A 24,020-nucleotide genomic window follows, 5' to 3' on the forward strand; every position below is an offset into this window, starting at 1 on the left:
CTTCTCAGATGTAATTCAAAAGTTGTTCGAAACAACTTATTCAAATTTATTTGTACAAAAGCACTTTGCTGTGTGCCAAGTGCTAGTCATTGATCAATGTTGATCAAGCCATTTGAATATTGAACAAACCCAGAATCACTAGAATGATTCTCAAGGGATAGGGGATGTTTTTGGTCAGGTCACAACTCAACTCTGACTGTAGGTTCTCATTCCTGATGACTGTAGCTCTGAGCTTTGAATACACTAGTTCCATAAAAGTGAATGTACCCTCAGGATGTCCGATGCATCAGTTTGGAGCAAACTTGAGGATTCACTTCTAAACCTTCAGTAAAATTCTTTCTTCCTGGGGAGCTAATATGATTCAGGTGGGCCAGAGCTGGCCCTTGGGACTCTTGTTGGAAGCTCTGATGCTCAGCCAACTCATGTTCCTCTAGGTTTTTGAGAGTGTCTTGTATTTACATGCAGAATTGTTTTTACGCGAGGTGACAGTCTTTGCCTTGCCTCTGTCACTTCTGCAGAACCAAAAGGAATAAGCAGGTTGTGGAAGGGTAGGAAGAATGGGAGCAGAGTAGAGAATATAGTTTCATTTTGGCATGTGTACTGGGAATCCTGGGGCCTCACAGGCCCCCAGGTCACTTAGGGGATCTCATTTATTCCATTTCCAACATAGGACGGATAAATCTAGCCTGCGTGACATTTCATTATGAGAATTTGAAATGAATAGTTTAAAAAATAATATTCTTTATAAAGGGACATGGTTCTCTAACCATGAGGACATTTTATTGAATTTGACATATAAGCATAAAATACAAATGAGAACTGGGCCATTGGGAGATGGAACTTCTGATTTCTTTCTTCCGCTCTGTTATTATAGCCCTGAATGAACACCTTTTCTGAGAGTTAATTTAAGGCTCTGATTTTGGTTCTTTGGGACAGCTGTGTTGAGCCTATGAAATTTCAACTCAGGTCCTTTAAATGATTATTTACGTGTGAATCACTAGGATGGTTTCTGTCATTTTTTAAACTTTAAGATCTTGGGCAGATATGGTTGTCGTGAGGAACCACTGACGTGCCCATGTTGAGTGCTGAGCATGGTGCCTGGTGAAAGTAAGTATAAGTGAGTCTTAGTGATTATCATAATTTTCATTAGATTGTACACTTCTAAAAGACAAGGCTTGTTTTACCTTTATAATTTTGACAACTTAGAAGAGTGCCTTGTATGTTGTAGGCAAATAACTGTTAAATTTGATTAGTTTCTTCAGTACCTTTTTTTGGGTTTGAGCACATCTTTCTCCCCTCGCTCTGGTGGTGGTGTTGTACCCAGATTTTAATATCGCCCCCCAAAACCAGAGATTACCTGGGAGACTGAATCATGCATGCAAAAGCAAAGGGCTTTATTACGAATTTAGGCCTGGCCAGCCTAAACTCGGGCTCACAGACTTCAACAACACACTGGATCCATGTGGAGTGAGCCCCGAACATGGCGGGGCAGGGCCTTTTATGAGTTTGGGAAGGGGGAGTTACAGGAAATACAGTGATCCAATCATTATTATACAATATTATTGACAGCAGGTTTAACCATTCACATTGCCTAGAGTATTTGTTACTTTTGGCGGGACCCAATCACAACATTTAGAGTATTGACCAATCACAAGAGTGGGCCCAGGACCCTCAGGTAGGGCGTGACTAGTCTTAGCCTCCATCTTTAGGCCTGCCCTTAGAATGTTACAAGGGTGGTCCCTTTTGCCTTGGGCAATGTGTGCCCTTCTATTGTTTCATGGAGTCGGTTTCAGACCTGCATCCTTACAGTGGTTACAGTGATGACGGTGGTAATGGTCCTGGCCACCTGGGTAAGATACATGTAATTTACTAGTCTGAGGCTAAATAGAGGATTCAATTTTGCCAGTGCCAGTCTGACATCTTTCACCAGCACCACTGTAAATTTCACTTTAAAAAGCTTTGTAAACTGCATTCTTTTAATGAAAGTTTGTGTGGCTGCATTCCTACAGCAGGTGAGAACATTTATATTTAGAATTACTAAGGAGATTGTCAGATTTCATGAAGTTAAGAATAAAATTCCAATTTGGCTGTGAAGTAGTGTGACCCTCATTGCATTTGTAGCACACCTATCGAAGGGCACTAAATAATGACTTGGAATGACTATTACAGGTTTAAATGTAATTCAGTGGAGTCTGTAATTTTCTCAGGGCTCTGAAGCTTAGTGAAGTTACAAGCTGGTCAGGACCTTGAAGGGAGGAGGGGAAGAGCATTGATGCAGGGGGATGCAAGGAAGATGCTCTTCCTTCTTGAATAGGAATCAGTCCCATTAAAAGAAAAATGCCAGAGTCTTGGCGGAAAACATAGATTTGCATATTCTTCAGTTGCATTTGCATATTGAGTTCAAGAGGCTGTATCTTCAAGTCTGTAAAATAAATAGTGTAATCTGCTGCAATTGTGTTCCAATCCAGTATCCTGGGCATTGCACAAATGAAATACATAACACATTTAAAAATCACATTCCAGAAGATGAAAGATGGCAATCAACTAAAGAAGGCCGCACATCAGTAGTACTGACAGGGAGCAGAGACAGTGGCGCTTGGCTAGAGGACAGGATTGAAGAAGTCCCTGTCCTCCGGTGTCCTCACCTGCAGAGGTGAGGATCTGCACCTGCACTTCGATGGATCGTGCACCCACTGGAGTTTGCAGCTTCAGAGACCGAGGTGCCCAGGGTACCACTTCTCTCCCAAAGTGGAAAGTCTGCATGGTACCCACAGAGGCGCTGTCTGTTTTTTTTAAATTTTAATGGCTATTTATTTTTTGAGAGAGAGAGAGAGAAGAAAAGAGAGAAAGAGAGAGAATGAGTGGGGGAGAGGCAGAAAGAGGCAGACAGAATCTGAAGCAGGCTCTGGGCTCTGAGCTGTCATCCCAGAGCTCAACGCAAGGCTTGAACTCATGAACCGTGAGATCATGACCTAGCCAAAGTCAGGTGCCTAACTGACTGAGCCACCCAGGCCCCCCCCCCGTCTTCTTTTAAATTGTCACCAGGCTGGGCAGAAGTCACATTGGGTACGGGGCATTGGTGAGCAGGGCTCCGGACCTTCCAGCCACCGTGCCCTCAGTTTCACTGGCTCTTCCAGTTTGGTCTTAGAAACCTATACTTAAGCCAGTTTAGGAGACAGCAATGACATAAGAAGTGATGTGGGGGAAGCATAATCCCAGAATATTGACAAGCCTTCCTACAGCACCTCCTCTTCTCAATAAATATATACAGCAAGTATTTATTGAGAAGAGGAGGTGCTGTATGAAAGCTTGTCAATATTCTGGGACTGGTGCAGCCACTCTGGAAAACAGTGTCGAGGTTCCTCAAAAAACTATCCATAGAACTCCCTTTTGACCCAGCAATAGCCCTGCTAGGGATTTACCCAAGGGATACAGAAGTGCTGATGCATGGGGGCACATGTACCCCAATGTTCATAGCCGCACTGTCAACAATAGCCAAAACATGGAAAGAGCCTAAATGTCCATCACCTGATGAGTGGATCAAGAAGATGTGGTATATATACATGATGGAGTACTACATGGTAATGAGAAAGAATGAAATATGGCCATTTGCAGCAAAGTGGATGGACCTTGAGGGTGTCATGCTAAGCGAAATAAGTCAGGCAGAGAAGGACAGATACCATATGTTTGCACTCATAGGTCTAACAGAAGAACAGGAGAAACCTAATGGAGGACCAGGGGGAGGGGAAGAGGGAAAGAGTTGGGGAGAGAGAGGGACACAAAACTTGAGAGACTATTGAATACTGAGAATGAACTGAGGGTTGAAGGGGGAGGGGGGGAAAAGAAGTGGTGGTGATGGTGGAGGGCATTTGTGGGGAGGAACACTGGGTGTCATATGGAAACCAATTTGACAACAAACTATTTAAAAATAGAGAAAAAAACAAATATATACAGCAAGTACAAATAGTATTTACTACTTTATGATAGTCCCCTAGCTGCTTTTTCCATCTGAGTTGCTGCCTGTAGCCTTCACCTAAATAAGCTTCTCCTTCTAGTGCTGCCATTGCGCCCCTGCAGTGGTGGTGGTACCAGCCTACCAGTCAACGGCAGACAGTCAGACTAAGACCCAGTTTGGGCTCTGCAGTTGACAAATCCCCACTAAGGCTCTCAGAAGCTATGGAGTAATCCACAGGAGACTCTGAGAACAGCAGTCCTGAAGTAGTTTCTTTTCTAGAAGTGATAGGTAAGGGGGCAAACTTCACAGGGTGTTAAAACCAGAGAAATCTGGGAGAACAGACAGATGGGGCAAGAGGAGATTCCTGGAGGGGAGTAGTGATACCCAGATAATAAGGAGTGACAGAATATCTAGGAAAAGACTGGGAAAACCCCCATTCTTATCAGTGTTGAAATATTATCCTTAATGTTTGAGGTGCACAGTCCATGAAGAGTTGACTGTAGGAAGTCCTGGGGTCCTAACCGTAGACACTGGGGAAAGTGGAGGATGAAGATGGTGGGTAAAATCAGGGAAGGCAGGACTGATCCGACACTTGAGATAGCTTCAAAAGATGGGAGGAAGATACCCCAAAGGACAGGATCCAAATAGACCCAAGGAACTCAGGGCCTTTCTGGGAATCTGTAGGACTTTGTGTTCACTTAGAAGGAAGAGATAGAAGAGTGAAGCAGAAGCTCAGGGTTCTGGTTGGCGAGCTGGAGTTCAAGGCGATGCTCCAACTCTGATAGGGGATTGCAGAGCCATCAGGGAAGCTGGCTGTATAGTCGGGTTCAGCCTGGCAGGGGCTGCTGGTGGGCAGCAGGGTCTCAATTCCTCTCAGGCACAGTGGGGACAGAGTTAAGGTAGACCACTTCAGTCCCCACTAACCAGAGACTCTCAGACCCTTGCCTTGATCAGGCTTTGCTGAGACGCCTAGGAAAGATAAAGTCTTGCTAATCAGCAAGGCTGAAGAATGGCTGGCCGATGATTTGCTTCCCCTGATTGTACATCATTGTACCTGTTACCACCAGGTATATTAGTTTCCTGGGCTCTTATCTATTGGTGGGAAATGCACTTCCTTTTGTCTCTTGAATGACAGCCAGGCATACGCCCATTTTACCAGTGCAAAACTCCATCCTTGTTGGTGCCAGTCAATAAGCCCTAGGAGGCTGAGAACCCAAGCAATTTCAAAAAATAAGGATTTGGCATCATCTTGGGGAACAGAAATACCTTATTGCTGTTCACGTTCTGATTTCACATGCCAGCTTCTCCCTTCAGTTTTAGGGAAGTCACTTAACCTCTTGCTCTTGGTTTGTCCATTTACAAACCGGATACTTAATACATGCATCCCTTGCAGAGGTTTGTGGAAATTGATTAGAAAGTGGTTAGAAGATGGAGCTCTAATGTGATTAGGTTAGGAAATTATACTGTGCTTACCTAAAATTCTCTCAGCAGACTCAGATAGAAAAGCATCTTTAGGCCCTATCCCAAGCGAATAGGTGGCGAACTTGTTTTCTTTGCCGGGAGATGTTATATACATTGATTTGGGGGTTGAAGGCAACTCTCTCCTTTTGTATTCATTCCACTCATTCCGTCTTCCTCTTTCATTTCTTTGCCTTCTCTTTCCAATACCAGTTCAGCTATTTCATTGTTTGCTCACCTGACTTGGTATTGAGATAAAGGAGCCAGCGGGCTTGTGGAGGCAGATGAAGGTGGCTGTGGGCTAACACAGGGCCGGGGTCCCCCTACGTCTGAGGATGTGACATGGTTTCCTTTCCATTTCAGAGGGAAGGTGCTATATGAACGTAATCCCTGGCCACGAAACAGGCTTCAGAAGGAAACACCTGGGAGCTTATTGGCCCAGAGAAGCATTTACTGGCACTCTTATCTCTTCCCAACTGCTCAAAGAAATAAAATATATGAGATTCACAAACCCTCAGTCTTCATTACTCACTTTGCATAATTATTACTTGTCCTGGATGAGTGGGTAGGTGTAAGTAAGACTGCAATAAATCCCCGAAGTGTTCTGAAAGCAGGTTTCTTTGACTAAGAATTGAATTGTTCCTTTTGGAGTTTTGATTTCTTTTTCTTTTATTTTTTTCTACTTCCATTCATGCTGTCTTCTGCTGGTCTTTAGTATTATGTATCAGTTTACATATTAGATTTTTTAAAATTTAATTTCAGGGACAGAGAGAGCAAGCATGGCTTTTTTGTTTTCCATGAAGATTCCTCTATACTTAAATATGAAGGTGTTTAAAAACACCAGTGACGGTTTACTTTATAAAAATTCCCTGAGTTGCGTATACACTTATAAGTTCTTGTCTGGGTCAATGTTGCCTGTTAATAAAAAGTTTTTAAGAAGTCACTTTTGTTATTAAAATTTTTATAATCTGTTTTCTTTATCCATGTTTTTATTTAGTCTGTATCACTGAAGGTTTCTTCAAAAGCATTTCAGATTATTTTTGTAATTATTTTCCTGCTTGAAATGTAATTGTTTTTCTGTGCTGGCATTTGAGAGCATGTAGAGAGTAGTGATTAAGTGCAGAGATGCTAGAAATAACTGCTGAACCCTGCATCCTACTTCTCCAGTGAGCAGCATAGCCTGAGGTGACTCAACTTTAAAACATATCACTAGGGCGCCTGGGTGGCTCAGTCGGTTGGTGTCCGACTTCAGCTCAGGTCGTGATCTCTCAGTTCCTGAGTTGGAGCCCCATGTCCGGCTCTGTGCTGACAGCTCAGAGCCTGTAGCCTGCTTCAGATTCTGTGTCTTCCTCTCTCTGCCCTTCCCCTCTCTCTCAAAAATAAATGAAGAATAATAAAAAATAATAAAACATATCACTAAAAGTGTAACTAAAAGGGGGAGACTTGGGTGGTTTAGTCAGTTAAGCACCCGACTCGATTTTGGTGAAGATCATGATCTCATAGTTTATGAAGTAAAGCCCCGTGTCAGGTTCTGCACTGACAGCACAGGCTGTATTGGGATTCTCTCTCTTCCTCTCTCTCTGCCCCTCTCCCCACTTGTGCTCAAGTTCTCGCTCTCAAAATAAATAAACATTAAAAAAAATAAAAGTATAGCTAAAAATGTGTAACTTAAAAATTACGCTTTTGTATATCTCAGTTTATTCATCTGTTAAATGGGGCTAAAATTGTGTGTGCCTCATTGGGTTGTGTGAAGATTAAGTGAATAACTACATATAAAGCGCTTGGAGCGTGGTTATCACACAGTAAGTACTATGTTAGTGTTTAGGAGTGAGGATTTCTCCTGTGCACCTCTATTACGGTACAAGCATTCCCTAAATTATTTGTTTGGGAAGCACTGAAGCCCCTGGAACTGGCTTGGGTTGAGGACGTTTATTATAGGGCAAGGATCAACCGGCCTCCAGAGGACCCTGGAGTTGGGGGTGAGTAATGGAGCCCCTGCAGGAACCCAGAGAGCTACTCTGCTTGTCTGTCCCCACCCCCGCCCAGTCCTCTCTGGCCTTTAAGAACTGTTGATGTCTTGTCCCTGCTTCTCTGTCTATGCCAATCTGCTGTTTCTCGTTGCCACCTGGCCCTCCCTGCGCACTGTCAGCACCCCAGCTCACCCTCACTCACTCCAGGCATAGCTCAGCCTGCCGCTCTGTTCAGCCACACGAGTCCATTGCCCACAGCTAACTCATGCAGCCTTTCTGAGTTCCTGACAGCTCCGTCGGGGACCCGGCCCTACCTCAGCAAGCTGGAGCATGCAGAATGACGGGGACATGTGGGAGCAGACGAGAGTGTGTGTGTTTTTCTCCTGAGGCAGTGTCTTACCTGAACCTCTCCGTGGCTTTTCAGAGCAGAGTTCATTACAAGATGAACTGATTTTGTAAGAGTTCTGCTTCAGATGAACTCCTCTGTTCTGTTACGGTCCACTGAAACATGTGGATTGCAGCCAGAGTTTGAGAAGCACTGCTGTCTGAGACTTGCGGGTAGTGGTGGGTTGGATCGGGGCATGGTGGGTTTCTCTGCACTCCTCCGTTCAGGGCATCCCTGTCTGTGGTGCGCAGCAACATTATTTGGGGGCACTTGTGAACAATTCAGATCTTCATGTTTTATCTCCAGAGATTATGCACCCCATTTTCTGAGGTTCAGCCTGTCTACCTGCAGATTTCATCAAGTGCTCAAATGTTTCAGAGGCAAACTACTTGCAGATCATGTTTGGAGAAATACTGCATTAGATGGGAGTTCTTTAATAACTAATACACTTTGCTCCCACTTTTCTTCTCCCTATGCATGAATATACTGTCTTATGAACAAATTGTATGTCAAAAATCAGTCTGTGAGACGCTTGCTTTAACAGAAGAATACTGCCTCTTTTACGAAGGTTGGTAGATCTCATAAAATGCCTAGTCAAACTTTCCTTTAGCTTTTGTTACTATCACTTCCCAGACTCCATAGCTGGTGTGAATGATGTGGGGATCACAGGCCGGGGACGGTGACAGGGTCTTTAGGAAGGCAATAGAGCATTTATGTGAGAGTGAAGTTGACAGGAAGGAAGAAAGGGTGAAAATTCTCATATTAATGGGGAGAAAAAGTTAGTCTTGGGGTTTCTGACCACACCTTGGTAGTCAGAAAGACCTTCTCTTAAGGATGTGTGTGTATGTTTTCAATTTAGAGAGAGATTTTATCTTCAGGTAGTTGACACTTAAATCCATTTTGGGGTTGTTTTTTTGGGGGGCCCTGACTACTCTTCTTCTGTGATTTAGTATTTATCATTCATTGTCTACCAGATTTTCTATAGCTTTGTGGTACTGACATTTGGAAATTGATATAAAACACACAAAACTTATTTCCACAATTGTCTCCCATCACTAACTTCCCCCCAAATGTTGGCGTTGAGGACAATTTTAATACAATTTTAGACTCCCACCTTCTCCGCCTCTTACTGTGTTTTACTCTTCATCAATTTCACATCTATTATTTCTTCTCCAGCAATTTTTTTATGGCCTGATTATTTCCTACATGGATAGCTATAACCTCCATAGGGGGCTGCTTACTTTCTCTTATCCCTCCGTCAATCTCACAGACACTAACCAAAGTAACCCATTACAGGTGCTCATTTAAATGTACTGCTCTCTTCTCTGAAGTCTCTATGAGCAACCAAGGTCGTAGAAGGAATCTTGAGTCAAAGATGGAAAAAATATTTTCAGTGAAGGAAAACACCACCAACAACAAAAATATAAAACCAATTATAGATATGTATTCACAACTAAAGGATTTCCTCCAATTAGAGATATAAGGGAACTTAGTTAACCTGAAAAGAGACATCCATTGAAAACCCTACAGGTAGTATGCTACTTAATGCTGGAAGACTGAATGCTCCACCTCTAAGATTAGGAAGAATACACGATGTTCCATGTGCCATTTCTGTGAGAAATTGTATTGGAAATCATAGCCAGTGTCATAAAACTAGAAAAAGAAGTGAAAGGAAAAACTACAATTCTTTATTTGTGATCATTTATTTAGATGGTAGCAAAGACTATACCAAAAATCTACCAAAATGAATAGGAAATTTGGTGAGGTCACAGGATACAAAGTCAATATACAAAAATGAATTATACTTATATATACTGTCAATGAACAATTAGGAATTGAAATTTAAAAAATAAATTTATGGTATTATAATTATATTTTATATTCTTATACAAATAGTGAATCATTGTTTTACACCTAAAACTATTATACTTCTGGAAAAAAAAAAAAGGAGAAGACATACTCAATTTCTTTTGGTTACTCTTTTTATAATAAGTCTTTTCCAATCCAAAAAAAGAGAGATTTTTAGGGATGAACTCTATAAAATATCTGACTCAGTATTTAGATGTCAGTTCTCAAATTTTGGTACAGACTCAGCACAAGCTCAATAAAAATCCTGGCAACTTTTTTGTAAAAATTGACAGCTGATTCTAATTAGTTTTTTTTTTAGTTTATTCATTTATTTTGAGAGATAAAGAGAGCACAAGGGGAGGAGGGGCAGAGAAAGAGGGAGAGAGAGAGAATCCCAAGCAGGCTCTGAGCTATCAGTGCAGAGTTCAGTGTGGGGCTTGATCTCATGAACCATGGGATCATAACCTGTACCAAAACCAAGATTTGGACTCTTAACTGAGCCACCCAGGCTCCCCTTAACAGCTGATTCTAATATTTATACTGAAAAGCCAAAAAAGCCTAACCAATTGAATAAAAGAATAATGTTGGGAGACACACATTGTCTGATTATGAGAGTTACTGTAAAGCAACAGTAATGAAGGTAATGTGATAATGTCATAAGAATAGACCTAGAGAACCAGGCAGGCTGAAGAGAGTTTGGAGGTCGACCCATGCATACATGGTCAATTTATTTTTGACAAAAATAGAGGACCTTATGCTATGGCAAAAACTAACTTAAAATATATTAGAATTATCATGTAAAATATAAAACAAAAAACTTTTAGAAGAAAAGAGGAAAAAATTTTTGTGTTTTTGGTTTAGGCAAAGATTACCTAGATTACCTAGATTACAAAGAGCATGACCATAAAAGAAAAAAGTTGATAAATTGGATTTCATTGATAATGAAAACTTTAGTCTTTTGAGAAGCACTGTTAAGGAAATGATAAGATAAGCGACAGAGTGGGAGAATATATGTACAAAATACATACATGAAGATCTTGTGTCTAGAATATCTAAAGAACCCTTAGAACTCAACAGTAAGACACACAACCCAATTTTAAAAAATGGGCAGAAGACACTTTACCACAATAGAGATACAGATGGTAAATAAGTACTTGAAAAGATCCTGGACATTATTAGCTGGCAGGAAATTCATATCAAACCACAATGAGAGGGGTGCCTGGGTGGCATGGTTGGTTAAGTGTTGGGCTTTTGATCTCAGCTCAGGTCATGATCTCACAGTTTGTGGGATCAAGTCTTCCTGGGCTCTGTGCTAACAATGCATAACCTGCTTGGACTTCCCTCTCTCCCCCTCTCTCTGCTTCTCTTTCTCTCTCAAAATAAATAAACTTAAAAAAAATAAAAACCACCCTGGGATACCACTAGCCATTTAGTAAAATGGCTAAAGTTTGAAAAAAAAGAAAGAAGAAGGAAGGAAGAGAGGAAGGGAAAAGGAAAAGGAAAGGAAGGAAAGAAAAGAAAAAAGCCCTAAGACCAAGTGTTGGTAAGAAAATGGAGGAACTGCTGGTGGTATGGCCACTTTGGAAAAATCTGGCAATTTAATGGTTAAAATTACATTTCCTGTAGTCTCAGCAGTCCCACTCCCAGGTAGCCTCTGCAGAGAAAGGAAAACATATGTTTCCCATAAGTAACATACTACATATGTTTCACATGTAGTAAGAACTACATGTGAATGCTATAGCGGCTTTATTTATAATCATCAAAAGTGGAAACACCCTAAATGTCCATCACCCGTGAATGGTGAATGGATAGACATATTGTGTACATCCACACAAAGGAATATCATTTGCCAATTGAAAGGACAAAGTGCTGATACATGTAACAGTATTGATGGATCTCAAAAGCCATTATCTCAAGTGCAGGAAGTTAGATGAGAAAGGCTGAGTAGAGTATGTTTCCATGTACAGTATATTCTAGAAAAGACAAAATTATAGGGACAGCAATCAGATTAGGGGTTGCCAGGCATGGAAAAGGGCAGGAGGGATCAATTACAAGGGGGTGCAGGGAACTTTTTGGGTGATGGTGATATTCTATACCTTGAGTATGGTGGTGGTCATATACTGCATATGTTTGTCAAAACTTACAGAACTGTACCCCTGAAAGGGCAAATTTTAATGTGCATAACTGACCAAAAAAGTTTTATGTTTAGTTACACTGTACATGCTGCTTTGTGCATGAATGAATGATTTATTTGTCAGTGCCATTTAGGAATAACAAACCTATACATTTGCATAGTACCTTTCACTTTAGATGCTACATTCATACCTGTTTTCCCATGTAAGTATCACAACCCTGAGAAATAGGCATTGTTCACATTTTGGAGATGAGCTACTTCTTTGAGGTTCAGTGAAGCCAAGTGATGTGCTTAATGTCACATAGGAAGTCTTTTTAAATCGAGGGCTTTTCCCACTATTTTTCAATGCCTCTTAAAAAAAATAGATCCTATTTGCCAATTTTGAAAAAAAAAAAGTTTCTCTGGCTTCCTTGGCTGCTCTTTCTTCTCCTGCATTAGCTAGGAATTCCTGTACTTAGTTTCTGGTCCATACCAATTCTAAAGAGCTTCCTGCTTCCAACAGCCCCCTCCCTTATCTCACACATCTTCTGCCGGAGCTCGTCCATTTTTTCTGAAGTACAGGTCTCCTGGGAAAATGCTCTTGATAAGCCCAGAGTCATCCTGTGGCACCCACCGTGTCTCCTTCCTCTTGGCAACTGTGACACATACTATTTGTGTTGTAGTTAGCTAGTTGATCTCTCCATTCTTTCCTCATCTATCTCCTGGAGAAATTTGTGTAAGAAAGAGCCATGTTGACTCTGGATATGGAGACAGATGGAAATTTGGAAAATTGGTGTGGGAATGAACAGTCACATGGCTGGTAGAAGAAAGAAGTGAATTTCAAGGCATGAATGATTAATTAGGTGCAGGGCTAAAGGCTTAGCAGCTCCTTTCATTAAACTCTGTGGAGCCCAGACTGGATCAGTTATGTTCTGTTGGACTACATCGCTACTTCTCTAAGTAGATTCTGAAAGGTAGAGGAGAATATGAAAGAAGATGTCAGGGTTTAAAGACAGAAAAATGTAGTTTTGCAAGCAGAAGAAAATCATTCCGATGGGGACGCTTTGATGTGGAGTGCGAGAATAAACCAGAGGAAAAGACAGTTGTTTGAAAACATTGGAACATAGCATCAGATGATGAAGAAGGAGTGTGGGGCCAAAATAGAGAGTTTGACTTAGACCTGAGGATAAAGTAGACAAAAGAAAAGGACAAGGGCACATGAAGAGATGTGAAAACATTTCCGACATGTTAACCTTGAAGTGAAGCCCTCTAAACAAATGGAATAAACGTAAATCTAGGCCTTTATAATTTACGAATGAGTAAGATTTGAGTCCCCGGCTTGGATGCAGGAGGGCAAAGCAGAGGAGTCATGGTTAAAGTCTGTGTGGAAATGAAGCCCTCTGGAGAGACGAGGTGAGGAAAGAGTGGTCCAGAGAACGTAAGAGGATCCAGCCGGAGACTTTCAGGTGTGAGCAGATCAAAGAGGTGCGAGAGGGCAGGCGGCAGGAGGGGTGGCGAACCGGGGAAGACACAAACGAATGTGAAATCTCGTCAAGCACAGCCACGAAGCATTAGCCCAGCAGAGAAAAGGAAGCGGCCAGAATTGCTCATGCACATAGTGACTTGTGTCAAAGTGGTTTTAATCAAATGGAGTGGATAAAAGTGTGAAGATCCTTGGAAAGAACTCCAGAGAAGGACATGTTAAGAGCAAAGAAGACATTTGAGAAGCAAGGCGGGGAATGAAATGAAAAGGATGGAGGAGGGAAGACAGTGAATGAAGAGGAGATACTCCTTCACTCTTTTACACACACGCACACACGCACACACCGCACACGCGTGCCCTTACTCCTCCGCCCGTGTGAGGCAAGAGAGAATTTGAAACCCGAGCAAAGGCTGCCTAAGAATGTAGGGTTTCAGGGAGAGTTTCAAGGAGGCCCAATGAGCGAGTGACAGGAAGGAACGGAGGTCCTGGGGGTGTGGCCTGGGGATGCACAGGACTGGGGAAAGAGAAGTCTCTGGGCACAAGGACAGATGCAGGGCCGCCGTATTTAGCTTCATGGTAAAGCAGGGAAGAGTTCCTGTTGAGAGGAACATTTCCGTGCATTCCCTTTCAGTCAAACACACTTCAGTGAATGCTATTTCATAAGCACTTTGGTTTCTTAATCATTATAAAATTGGGGTCTTAACTTCTGACAGTGACAGCTATTATCCGGAGGCAGACCAGGAATTTGCGTGCGGTAATGAGCCAGCCTCGTTGATTTCCCAAACAGCTCTCCAAGGCAGCCGCGGTTTCGTTCATCTTGCAGGTTGAGAATGAACTGGACGCTGGAGGTCTGTTCCCGCCCCTCCCGTTCTCTTATCTCCTCTGGTTCCCTATCCAGCAGTGAGTCTAAGCGCCTTAGCTGAGCACCCACACTCCTCTGCGTATCTGTTCAGCTTTATCTCACGACTCGCCTTTCTATGAACTCTAGCTGCTGGTCAGGCCACACCGCTTCCCATCCCCGATAAGCTTTGTGCCCCACTGCTTTGCCGCCTCACTCTGGCGCCTCCGCTCAAGCCCGTGCCCTCACCTTACATACCCTCAGAGCTGCTGCCAGATACACTTGTCCTCAGTGCCCAAGCCCAGAGCAGTCTGTCTGTGCTCACCCCCATGCCACGTGACGGCCCGTGTTGGAGGGCTGGGTGAGCCTTGTCTCTGTGCTGGAGTGGATAGTCCTGGTGGGCGGACGCTGGGTCTAGACTCCCTGGAATCACTGGGATTGACACCAGGGGCCTCACTAAGGATTTGTTGATTCATTGGATTCTTTTCTTGTATTTATTATTTTTAATGTTTATTTGTGTCTGAGCGAAAGAGACAGAACGTGAGTCGGGGAGGGACAGAGAGAGAGGGAGATAGAATCTGAAGCAGGCTCCAGGCTCCGAGTCGTCAGCACAGAGTCCGTCCGACACGGGGCTCGAACTCACAAGCCATGAGATCGTGACCTGAGCCAAAGTTGGATGCTCAACCAACTGAGCCACCCAAGGGCCCCATTCATTGGATTTTTGAGGGGTAAGGGATAGGAGCTCTAGTGTGAAGTGTAAGTTAAGATTTTGCTTTCAAATTCTGTTTTTTCCCCTGCTTTTATCGAGATGTGATTGACTATAGCATAACGACTGGACTTAGATACATTGTGAAATGATTACCGCATAAGTTTAACTCAAATCCGTCATCTCATAAATCAAACTATCATTTAAAGTTGGAAAGTCACAAATACCCTGAGTGCACCCCTTGTACCTGCGTGTACAGATCTCTGCCCGTGGGAACCGAGTTGAGTCAGGGAGCAGCTTCCCAGTGGAGCTTGGGAAGGGGTGCAGACTGTGCCAGCTGTCCCTGCCCTGCCATTTCCGGGGCAGTGGTGGACATGGTAATTCAGGCCTGGTGTACCTGCTGCTCCAACAGTGTGAAAATGCTGGATTCAGAGAGCGTGGCTAATTGCCTTTTTTTTTTTTTTAATGTTTATTTTGAAGCGGGGAGGGGCAGAGGGAGAAGGAGAGAGAATCCCAAGCAGGCTCTGTGCTGTCAATGCAGAGTCCAGTGCGGGGTTCAATCTCATGAACCTGGAGATCATGACCTGAGCTGCAATCAAGAGTTGTACACTTACCTGACTGAACCACCCAGGTGCTTCATTTGCTTTTTTTTTTTAATGTCTTTTACTTATTTTTGAGAGACAGAGAGAGACAGTGCAAGCAGGGGAGGGTCCGAGAGAGAGGGAGATACAGAATCTGAAGCAGGCTCCAGGCTCTGAGCTAGCTGTCAGCACAGAGCCCAATGTGGGGCTTGAACCCACGAACTGTGAGATCATGACCTGAGCTGAAGCCTGACGCTTAACTTACTGAGCCACCCAGGCGCCCCCCCCATTTGCTTTTTAAAACAATATAAAAATTTGCAAGGTGACTACATTGCAACTATATAATTATCATTACACCAAGGATTCACAAACATTTTTTTGTTCTTTTTCAATATTTCAAATTCTGCATATTAAGAAAAAATTGCAAAGTTAACTGTCATACATTTACTTGAAATATCACCTTTGTGTTTTCTTATGTGGTTATATTTCTTTGTTTATGCTTTGGCTCATAATTTGTCAGTGAAAACTGATGCGAAAATCGGATTTTTTTTCCATGAAGCAGATTTTAGCCAAATCAGAGAGGAAAAGAACTAAGGAAGGGAGGCTTTCATGAACCGGTTTGTTTCTTCAGTTGTGTAAAGTCCCATTTAATGACCACATTTTCTTTCATGAAAATGCTCTGCCTTTCCCTGGATTGTGCTTTGTAATCATTCTGATAATTGCTTGGTATGTTTCTCTGATTCCCCATGTTTTTTTATATTCCTCATTTTCAAAATGTTGACTTCTAAAGGCTGTTCTCTTGAAACATTCTACAGATGTTTATGCATTCTTTGCAGAGGGCTAGGCACTCAGAAAGCATTGCTGCTTATGAAGCCGGTAACCTCGGACCTGAGGACAAGCAGGAACTTTTATCAGGAGAAGCTGTACTTTATTTAGTCGTGGGTGGTGGTAGAATTCAGGGTCTGCTTTTGCCATTTGGAAACTAAGAGAGGATCCCCAGGCATTCTTGTGGAATGCAGGAGGAATCTGTATTATTGATGGTTAGAGCAGGAAACAGATGATAGCCTGAATCGGTTTAATTTGAAGAGAGTTTAGAAGAAGGACTGCTTACCAAGGTGTGGGCAGTGCCCAGAAACTACAAGCAGTAGTGACGTGTCCTGGAGCTAGAAGCAACTTGGCATAGTTGCCAATACCAAGGAGGAAAGTGGGAGCAGTTTCTGGAATCTGGAGGGAGCGCTGTGTAGAGAGCCATGGGGAGAGGGTCATTTGATGGAAAAGCTGTGACCTTTAGTTGAGTGATACAATCCATCTGCAATGGAGCCTCAGGGAGGGACGCCTGGACTTATCTTCTGGTTTCCCCTGAGCTCCTGCCTGTGCTGTCTGTTGGTCAAACCCAACAGAGAACTAGGAAGCCCATTGATGTGCCCTAAACAGGTCTGCCCCCCAGGACTCGAAGCAGAGAAGAGTAGAGCATTGATCTTGAGGCAGAAGTGGAGGATGGAGGGACTCACAGATTTTGAAAGCCAAAGAGACTTTGAGAACAACCAGTCCATTTTCCTTGATAAAAAATAGAGCCACAGAGAGGTTGAATAATTCTAAGCCACATGATTTGTTGGTGGCAGAATTGTTTTTAAGGCCTGAGATTTCCAGATCTTCAGTTCCATGGCCCTTCACTACACCATTCTTGCACAGGAATTTGAGAGGAAGGGGAAGAGGAGGAAGGGCAAGTGAAATTAGAGTTATGTTTCAACTTATGATTTCTTCTCTGAATAGATGCTCAGTTCCACATGTGATGTTAGAGGGATTTAAATGAGTTCAGAATTCAGTTATGATTGGTTGTGTGCCTAATAAATGTGTATATTGATGGCAGTAATAAAAAATGGCATTTTATATTAAGGAGTATATGACTGCATTGAAAATTGGCTTAATAACTAGCCGGCTCAAATGGCGTAGCTTTTGTTCTCTATTGATTCTGGCCTTGCTGCTGTGCAGTCTTTGAAGTCTTTTATGGCCCCAGAGTCTTGTTTTAAACCTAGGCGCTGAGTGAACCCTAAATCATGTGTGGATGCCCTGCTTCATCAGCAGAACCATCTTAGAACTCAGCGACCAGGCTAAGAGGGCTAATTTGTACACACACATATATATATAGATAAATCACTCGTATAGGCATTGATTCACATAGGAATGTACACATGCAAATAAACACTCAGACACATAAGCAATTATCAGCTAACAACACTGACCTAGGAATGATCCCTATATGATATGAAGAAATTGGAAATCAGATTGGTGTTTAGAGTATTTTCCTTCATGTTATAACCATTGGGGAGTGAAAGACCTAGAACAGTGCCTTCATTTATGCGTCAGTGTTGATGGAGAGAGGCAACTTATTATTGGTGTTCTTAGGTATGTACTCATTGGTTCATTCATGAATTGTCATCAATAAATGTTTATTGAGCACGTACCATATGCCACGCACTCTGCTAAGTACTGGAGATGGGTAAGGAAGATAGATGTAATCCTCGCCCTCACTTAGGGTTTGCAAGAAAAGTATCTTAATAGCCAAAGTAGGGAGAGTTGGGTTTGCCTTTGCTATACTCCATGTAGGGAGAATCGCTGTTAGTGAATGAATATGGATTCCAAGGATAATACATTACTATTTTCATGGAGTTGAAATGGTCATATTACTATGCACAAAATTTGGTGGCTGGTGAGGAGAAGGGGAAGTAGGTGCCACTGGTTCTAGGATTTAAAATTCATTTTAAATATTGTTTATATTGTACATCAGGTTATTTCTTATAGACTATCTTTTTAAAAAACAGTTTTAATAATATTATTTGACTTTCTAAATTAATATGCAGTAAAATTGACCTTTTTTTGATATACAGGCCTGGGATTTTTTATTTATTATTTAAAAAAAATTTTTAATGTCTTTATTTTATTTTGAGAGAGAGACAGAGAGTGAGTGGGGGAGGGGCAGAGAGAGAGAGACACACATACACAGAATCTGAAGCTGCAGGACTTGAACCCACAGATCATGACCTGAGCTGAAGTTGGACACCTAACTGACTGAGCCACCCATGTGCCCCTGTGGGATTTTTAAAACACTTGTTTGGATTCACTGGCACAATTAGGTGAACTCCCTTTTTCTGGCTTTTTGTAGCCACATCCTCCCCAAACCCTAATATGTTTGACATATGACAACCATTGATATGTTCTTCACGGATATAGTTTTACCTTTTTGATTATGTTATATCCATGGAGTTAGGCCATATGCAAGATTTTAAACTGACTCTATTCATTGACCATATTGCCTTTGAGACTCACCCATGTTGCTGTGTGTACCAGTAGTTCTCTTTATTATTGGGTGCTGTCCTGTTATTATTATATTTTATGTATTTTTTATTAAAAATTTTTAAAATCCTTATTTATTTTTGAGAGAGACAGAGTGAGAGCAGGGGAGGAGAGAGAGGGAGACACAGAATCCAAAGCAGGCTTCAGGCTCTTCAACACAGAGCCTGACACGAGGCTCAAACCCACAAATTGTGAGATCATGACGTGAGCTGGACACTCAACCAACTGAGCTACCCAGGCGCCCTATATTTTATGTATTAATCCATTGAAAGGTGTATAGGTGGTCTCTAGCTTTGGGCAATTGTAAAAAGATGTTCTGTAAACAGTTGCATGCAGTGTTTTATATAGCACAAGTTTTCAAGTTAGATAAATACCTTGGAGTGCCAGTGCTAGGTCTATGATAAACTTGTTTAACCTTATGCAAATCCTAGAAACAGTTTTCTGAAATGTATACACTATTTTCATAACAACCAGCAATGTATGATATTCCCGCAGAATTTCTGCATCCTTGCCAGCAGTTGATATATAAGATATGTGTATATATGTATGTGTGTATACACATATACACACATATATACACTCTATACACTATATATATGCAAACACACACACACACTCTCTCTCTCTATATATATATATAGAGAGAGACACACACACACACACACACACATATGTATATATAGAGAGAGAGTGCGACATTCTCATAAGTGTGGAGAGGTTAACTAACTTTTCAAAACAACCCATTTCTAAAGTCAGTAGAAATTGTACTAAAACTGGGGAGAGTGGTGGAAAAGGAGTCTTTGACCCCTTACTAAGTAACTTGAGGCAAAAGAAATTCCTTATCTCCTTGTGAACAGAGTATATTCACATTCAGTGAATAAATATTAGGTACCCACTATTTGCTAGATGCTTTTAAGTGAGTTGTTTAATATTCCCAACAACTCTGTGAGCTTAGAAATATCATCCCCATTTTATATTGAAGAAAATGAGGTCTGAATAATTTAAATTATTGCCTCCCCTCCCCATAAGGTCTCAGATCCAAATTTCAATTCTAGATCCATTTGATTTCTAGGTCTTTTTCCCTGCACTATTTCAGTATCATTTTATTAGCAGTTATTATATCAAAATTCACATTTATAGGATCCAAAGGACAGTCTTAGAAAATTCTAAATCATATGTAATTAGATTTTAACAGTAAGAGAGAACATATTCTCATTATAGCACAGCTCTTAAAAAGTCAAGAATAATACTAAGAATTAAGTGCAGTTCTATGAAGAACTAGAAATGAACTCTATGCGCATACTGTCCCTTAAAGCAAAGTTCCATGGAATTGTTAACACACTTGCGTGGATGTAAATTTCCGTGGCAAACATCCCTGGCTTGCTTTCTTCACTGTCCCATGATACCCTTCTAACTAACATTTTGTTATTTTTGCAGTTTCAATGTATTGTTTCCTCCTGATCTCCCAGGCAGTATTAGGTGGGCTTGTAAGGTGCACAGGGCCTGCCCTGTTATAGCTCTTGTCACATTGTTCTGTAATCTCCTGTCTTTTTGTCTGTCTTGGCCACTGTACAAAAGGCTCTTTGTAGAGAGGATCCCATTCAGCATCGGATCTCATCTCTGAGCACATTATCTGGCGCGTAGAAAACATTCAATAAACGGTTGTCAAAGAAGTCGGTCTTCACAGTAATCCTGTAAGAGTAGTTCCTATCTCACAGTTTACAGATGAGGGAGGTGGAGTCAGCGTGGCAAGAGTACATGTAACACATGTGTTGTCAACTCCATGGCTTTCCTCTGTCCAGCACAACACAGCACGCCTCCTGTGGTTGGTGGGTTTGGGGTAGGCAGTAGAGGCTTCATTGAGGGCGGCTCGGAATATGGTTAGGCAGCACAGCAGGTCATCCTGGGGGACTTGGAAAAGGCCTTTTTCAACACGTGAATTTTTGATCTATCTTAGCATAGGCTGTTTATCTGTATCTGAGAACACCAATGTTTTCTCGGTAAACGTTTGTTGGTCGTGTGGCCCCTGCCCCATCTCTGGCCCATGGCTGTCCTTCCAGTATCTTCCTTTGACCTCCTTCCCAGTTGAGATTTTCTGGCAGCCTTGTTCCTGTGCTTCTCTTTTTATCATCCATCACCCATTTGCACTGCTGATGCCCCCCTTTTAATAGTCAGTGACAAGCCAATAATTTTTATTAACACTTGAAAATGCTATTTTGCTGTTAAACCAATCCACGCAATTGCCCTAATCTGCTGCCAAATGGTAGTAATCAGAATCAGGTTTCAAAAGGTTTGGGTTTCAGCAGGGCTGCCCACACTGTCCTTAGAGGCCTATAAATTAATTATAATTAAGAACCATGTGCAGATGTTAGATGAGAAACTTTGCACAATTTTGGTGTCTGCTCTTGCAGAATATTAAAGGGAAAAAGCTCCATGAGCGACTGTTGCTGGTGAGAGTGCAGATAGTCATCTACGTTTGTATTACAAATTTCTATTAAAACACGCACATAGAAAGTGATTTATAATCCTTTATTAGTTATCTCTACAACCCTTGTGTTAAGAACTTGGGTGACAGTAGAAGTGATACTTCTGCCTTTGTACACAAAGCAGGAATGAATGGCTTAGATAGGAAAGCCTACACTGAGCCACCGGAAGTGTTGTAGAAGAAGGAAGGAGCTCAGGTGGTAGGTCTGCTTCGGTCAAATAAGAACAAGAATGCTTTTATTCGGTAGATGCCTGGGAAATAAAATTTCTCTGCCGAGGAATTCAAAGCCACATTTGCCCTTTACAGTAACAAAGACTTCTTGTAGGGACTGGTAGTCTTTGGAAGGGCATTCTTCTAAAGGAAGGACTTCCGTAGGAGGACTCGATGGTTCATCTACTGGGTCAAGGGTTTACCTGTATCTTTTCCCTCTCCCATCTCTCCTGCTCTTCTCTAATCAAACACTTTCCCAGAAGCAGTTGAACTAAGATTCTGTTTTCTTTGATTTTCTGTATTTGTTGTGGCTACGGTATGTTGAAATGGATTTGGGGTTGGTTCTGCACAGGAGTGTATTTAGATAAGTAAATACCCTAACAGGACCAGGGAGCGCTGTTTATTGCCATGATGGTCACCACCTTAAAAATGGATTAGGATGTCCAGGTAGACTTTTCTTTCATCACTGGTTTCATGGGCACACAGTCTCAGCACCTGTCCCTACCCCCTAGACTACCAGGATTTCCTACCATGTTTCTTTCTGAAGAAAGAGCAGGGGCAATAGAGTTCAGAGGGTTCTAAGAGAGTAATGAAAGATGGTAATAGTGTGAGACGGAGGAGAACAATGCAGGGAGAATAACAATGCAGAGAGAAGTTTTTGGTTCTGAGTCAACTGAAATCAAAGAGTCATGCCTTTTGTATGTGATTTCTACAGATTTAGATGATGTTTAGATGATACTTAGCAGGCCCTAAATGCATTTGGGAATTGAAATTGGGTCTCCAAATGCCTTGGATATATAGATAACATTGTAATCCATTCTCTAGAAAGAGGTATTAGTTTTGTATTTCAGAATGGCAGTAGATAGCACATGTTTGACATCTGTAATACTCACGTGTACTGGATCAGATGGTTGATGAACACATTTATTGCCTAAGCTAAGCATCCTGAGGCAAAAGTAGCTTTTTGGTTTAACATTTTCTCTTCTCCTATAAATTTGAATTTAGAAAGTATAATTTAAAACTCAAAATTGACCTGGAACTTAAATTTAATTTATGTTAATTAAAAATTTTTATTTTGGATCTGTTCTGCAGAGTTGAGTTAATCATACTTCTCAGTACATGGCACACTTTTATTATTGGCTCAGATAAGAACGTCTTGTTTAATTAATTAGTTCTTTCCGGACCTTTATCTTCTGTATACATTTTAGAATAAGTTAATAAGATTCCTTAAAATATTCTACTGTTATTTTGATGGAATTGACTTGAAGTTATAGAGTAACTTGGGAGAAAATAGAGCTCTATAATATTATCATCATGTCCATGAATGAGGTATACGATTATATTGTTTGGACTTTTTTTCATACCCTTTAACAGAGTTTCAAATTTTCTCTGCAGAGGTCTTGTGTATACTTTGTTAATTCCTAAATAATTTCTAGTTGCTTTTGCTGTTAGACTATCATGTTTTATAGTTGGTTAAAAGAGAGCTATTGATGTTTTCTAAAGGTAATATTTATTTATCAATCATACCCTTCCCCATGTTAATACTAGTAGTTTAAAAATTCCGTTGGATTTTCTATGTAGATAATCTTAGTATCTTCATATAAGGCTATTTTTTCCCTCTTTTGTTTCCATTCTTAAAAACGTTTGTTTTCTTGACTTACTTTATTACCAGGATATCCAGTAGCAGGAATAGCACTAAGCTTGCTTTTTCCCAATCCAAAAGAAATGTGATTATCAGTCTTTAGTATATACTCATACCAGGTAAAGATTGATGGTCTTCTTCATTTCCTCTCACCAAAGAATTTTTTTAGAACATGTGCTAACATTTGTGTCATAAATAGGTGTTTTCCTTAATCAAGTGTGTTTCCATCATTTTTAAAAGATATTCATATTGATTCTTTGGAATACACTGAGGCATTTTTGTAAATTTAATATTTTCCATGTACTTAAAAAAGAGTATGTAATCTCTGTTGTGCATGTATTTCTGGATCTCTGAACTAGTATAGGCTTATTACATAGGCTTTGTTTGTTTTTATCATTTATATAATTGTTTATATTTTTATATTTTGTGTATTGGATTTACCTGTTTCTCCCCAGGCATTTTAGTGACTGCTTCATACATGTCCAGTCTATATGTTAAGATTCACATATGTTTATGATTATTGATTGTATCTTCTTGGTACCAGTATGTGACATCTCTCATTGTTACTTTTTTTCTTAATTTTTTATAAAAGTCTTATTTATATTTAAAAGCAAGAAAGACAAAGACTTAATCATCCATTTCCTACATAAAAGGTAGCTACTTTTTTGCATGGACCTCAAGCATATTGTAGTATAGAGGTGGAATTTAAGGAAAGATATTAAGCAGGCTGTGTTGTAGCTTATGGGCAAGTAATATATTGTATCATGTATCTTGAATGTATCATAGATAAGCTGCTATATAATGATTGCCACTTCAGATAGCTGTGAAATTAGGTGATTAACTAGTTGTTACTTAACCTTCTAGTTTCTGTATAAGTCTAATTACATGAAACAGAAGTTGGTGTTTTGATTTTTTACTTTGCTTTTCTGTTTTGAGTGTCATTGCAACTACTGTATTGTAAAGGATGGAAAATAATTGCATATGTTAAAAAA

At 41.0% G+C, this 24,020-nt stretch overlaps 1 protein-coding gene across 1 annotated transcript in view; it reads left to right on the forward strand.

Annotated features, from left to right (window-relative positions):
* The first annotated feature begins 1,820 nt into the window (after positions 1-1,820).
* Positions 1,821-24,020, forward strand: part of LOC115305291 (glutamate receptor ionotropic, NMDA 2B-like) — a 207,587-nt gene continuing 185,387 nt past the window's right edge. The window contains exons 1-4 of the mRNA XM_029955533.1: positions 1,821-1,850; positions 14,000-14,060; positions 14,201-14,411; positions 15,016-15,133. Of these exons, the coding sequence (XP_029811393.1) occupies positions 1,821-1,850; positions 14,000-14,060; positions 14,201-14,411; positions 15,016-15,133 (420 nt within the window). The remainder of the gene's footprint in view (positions 1,851-13,999; positions 14,061-14,200; positions 14,412-15,015; positions 15,134-24,020) is intronic.

Source organism: Suricata suricatta, chromosome 10, assembly GCF_006229205.1.
Source record: "Suricata suricatta isolate VVHF042 chromosome 10, meerkat_22Aug2017_6uvM2_HiC, whole genome shotgun sequence".
NCBI classification, from domain to species: domain Eukaryota; kingdom Metazoa; phylum Chordata; class Mammalia; order Carnivora; family Herpestidae; genus Suricata; species Suricata suricatta.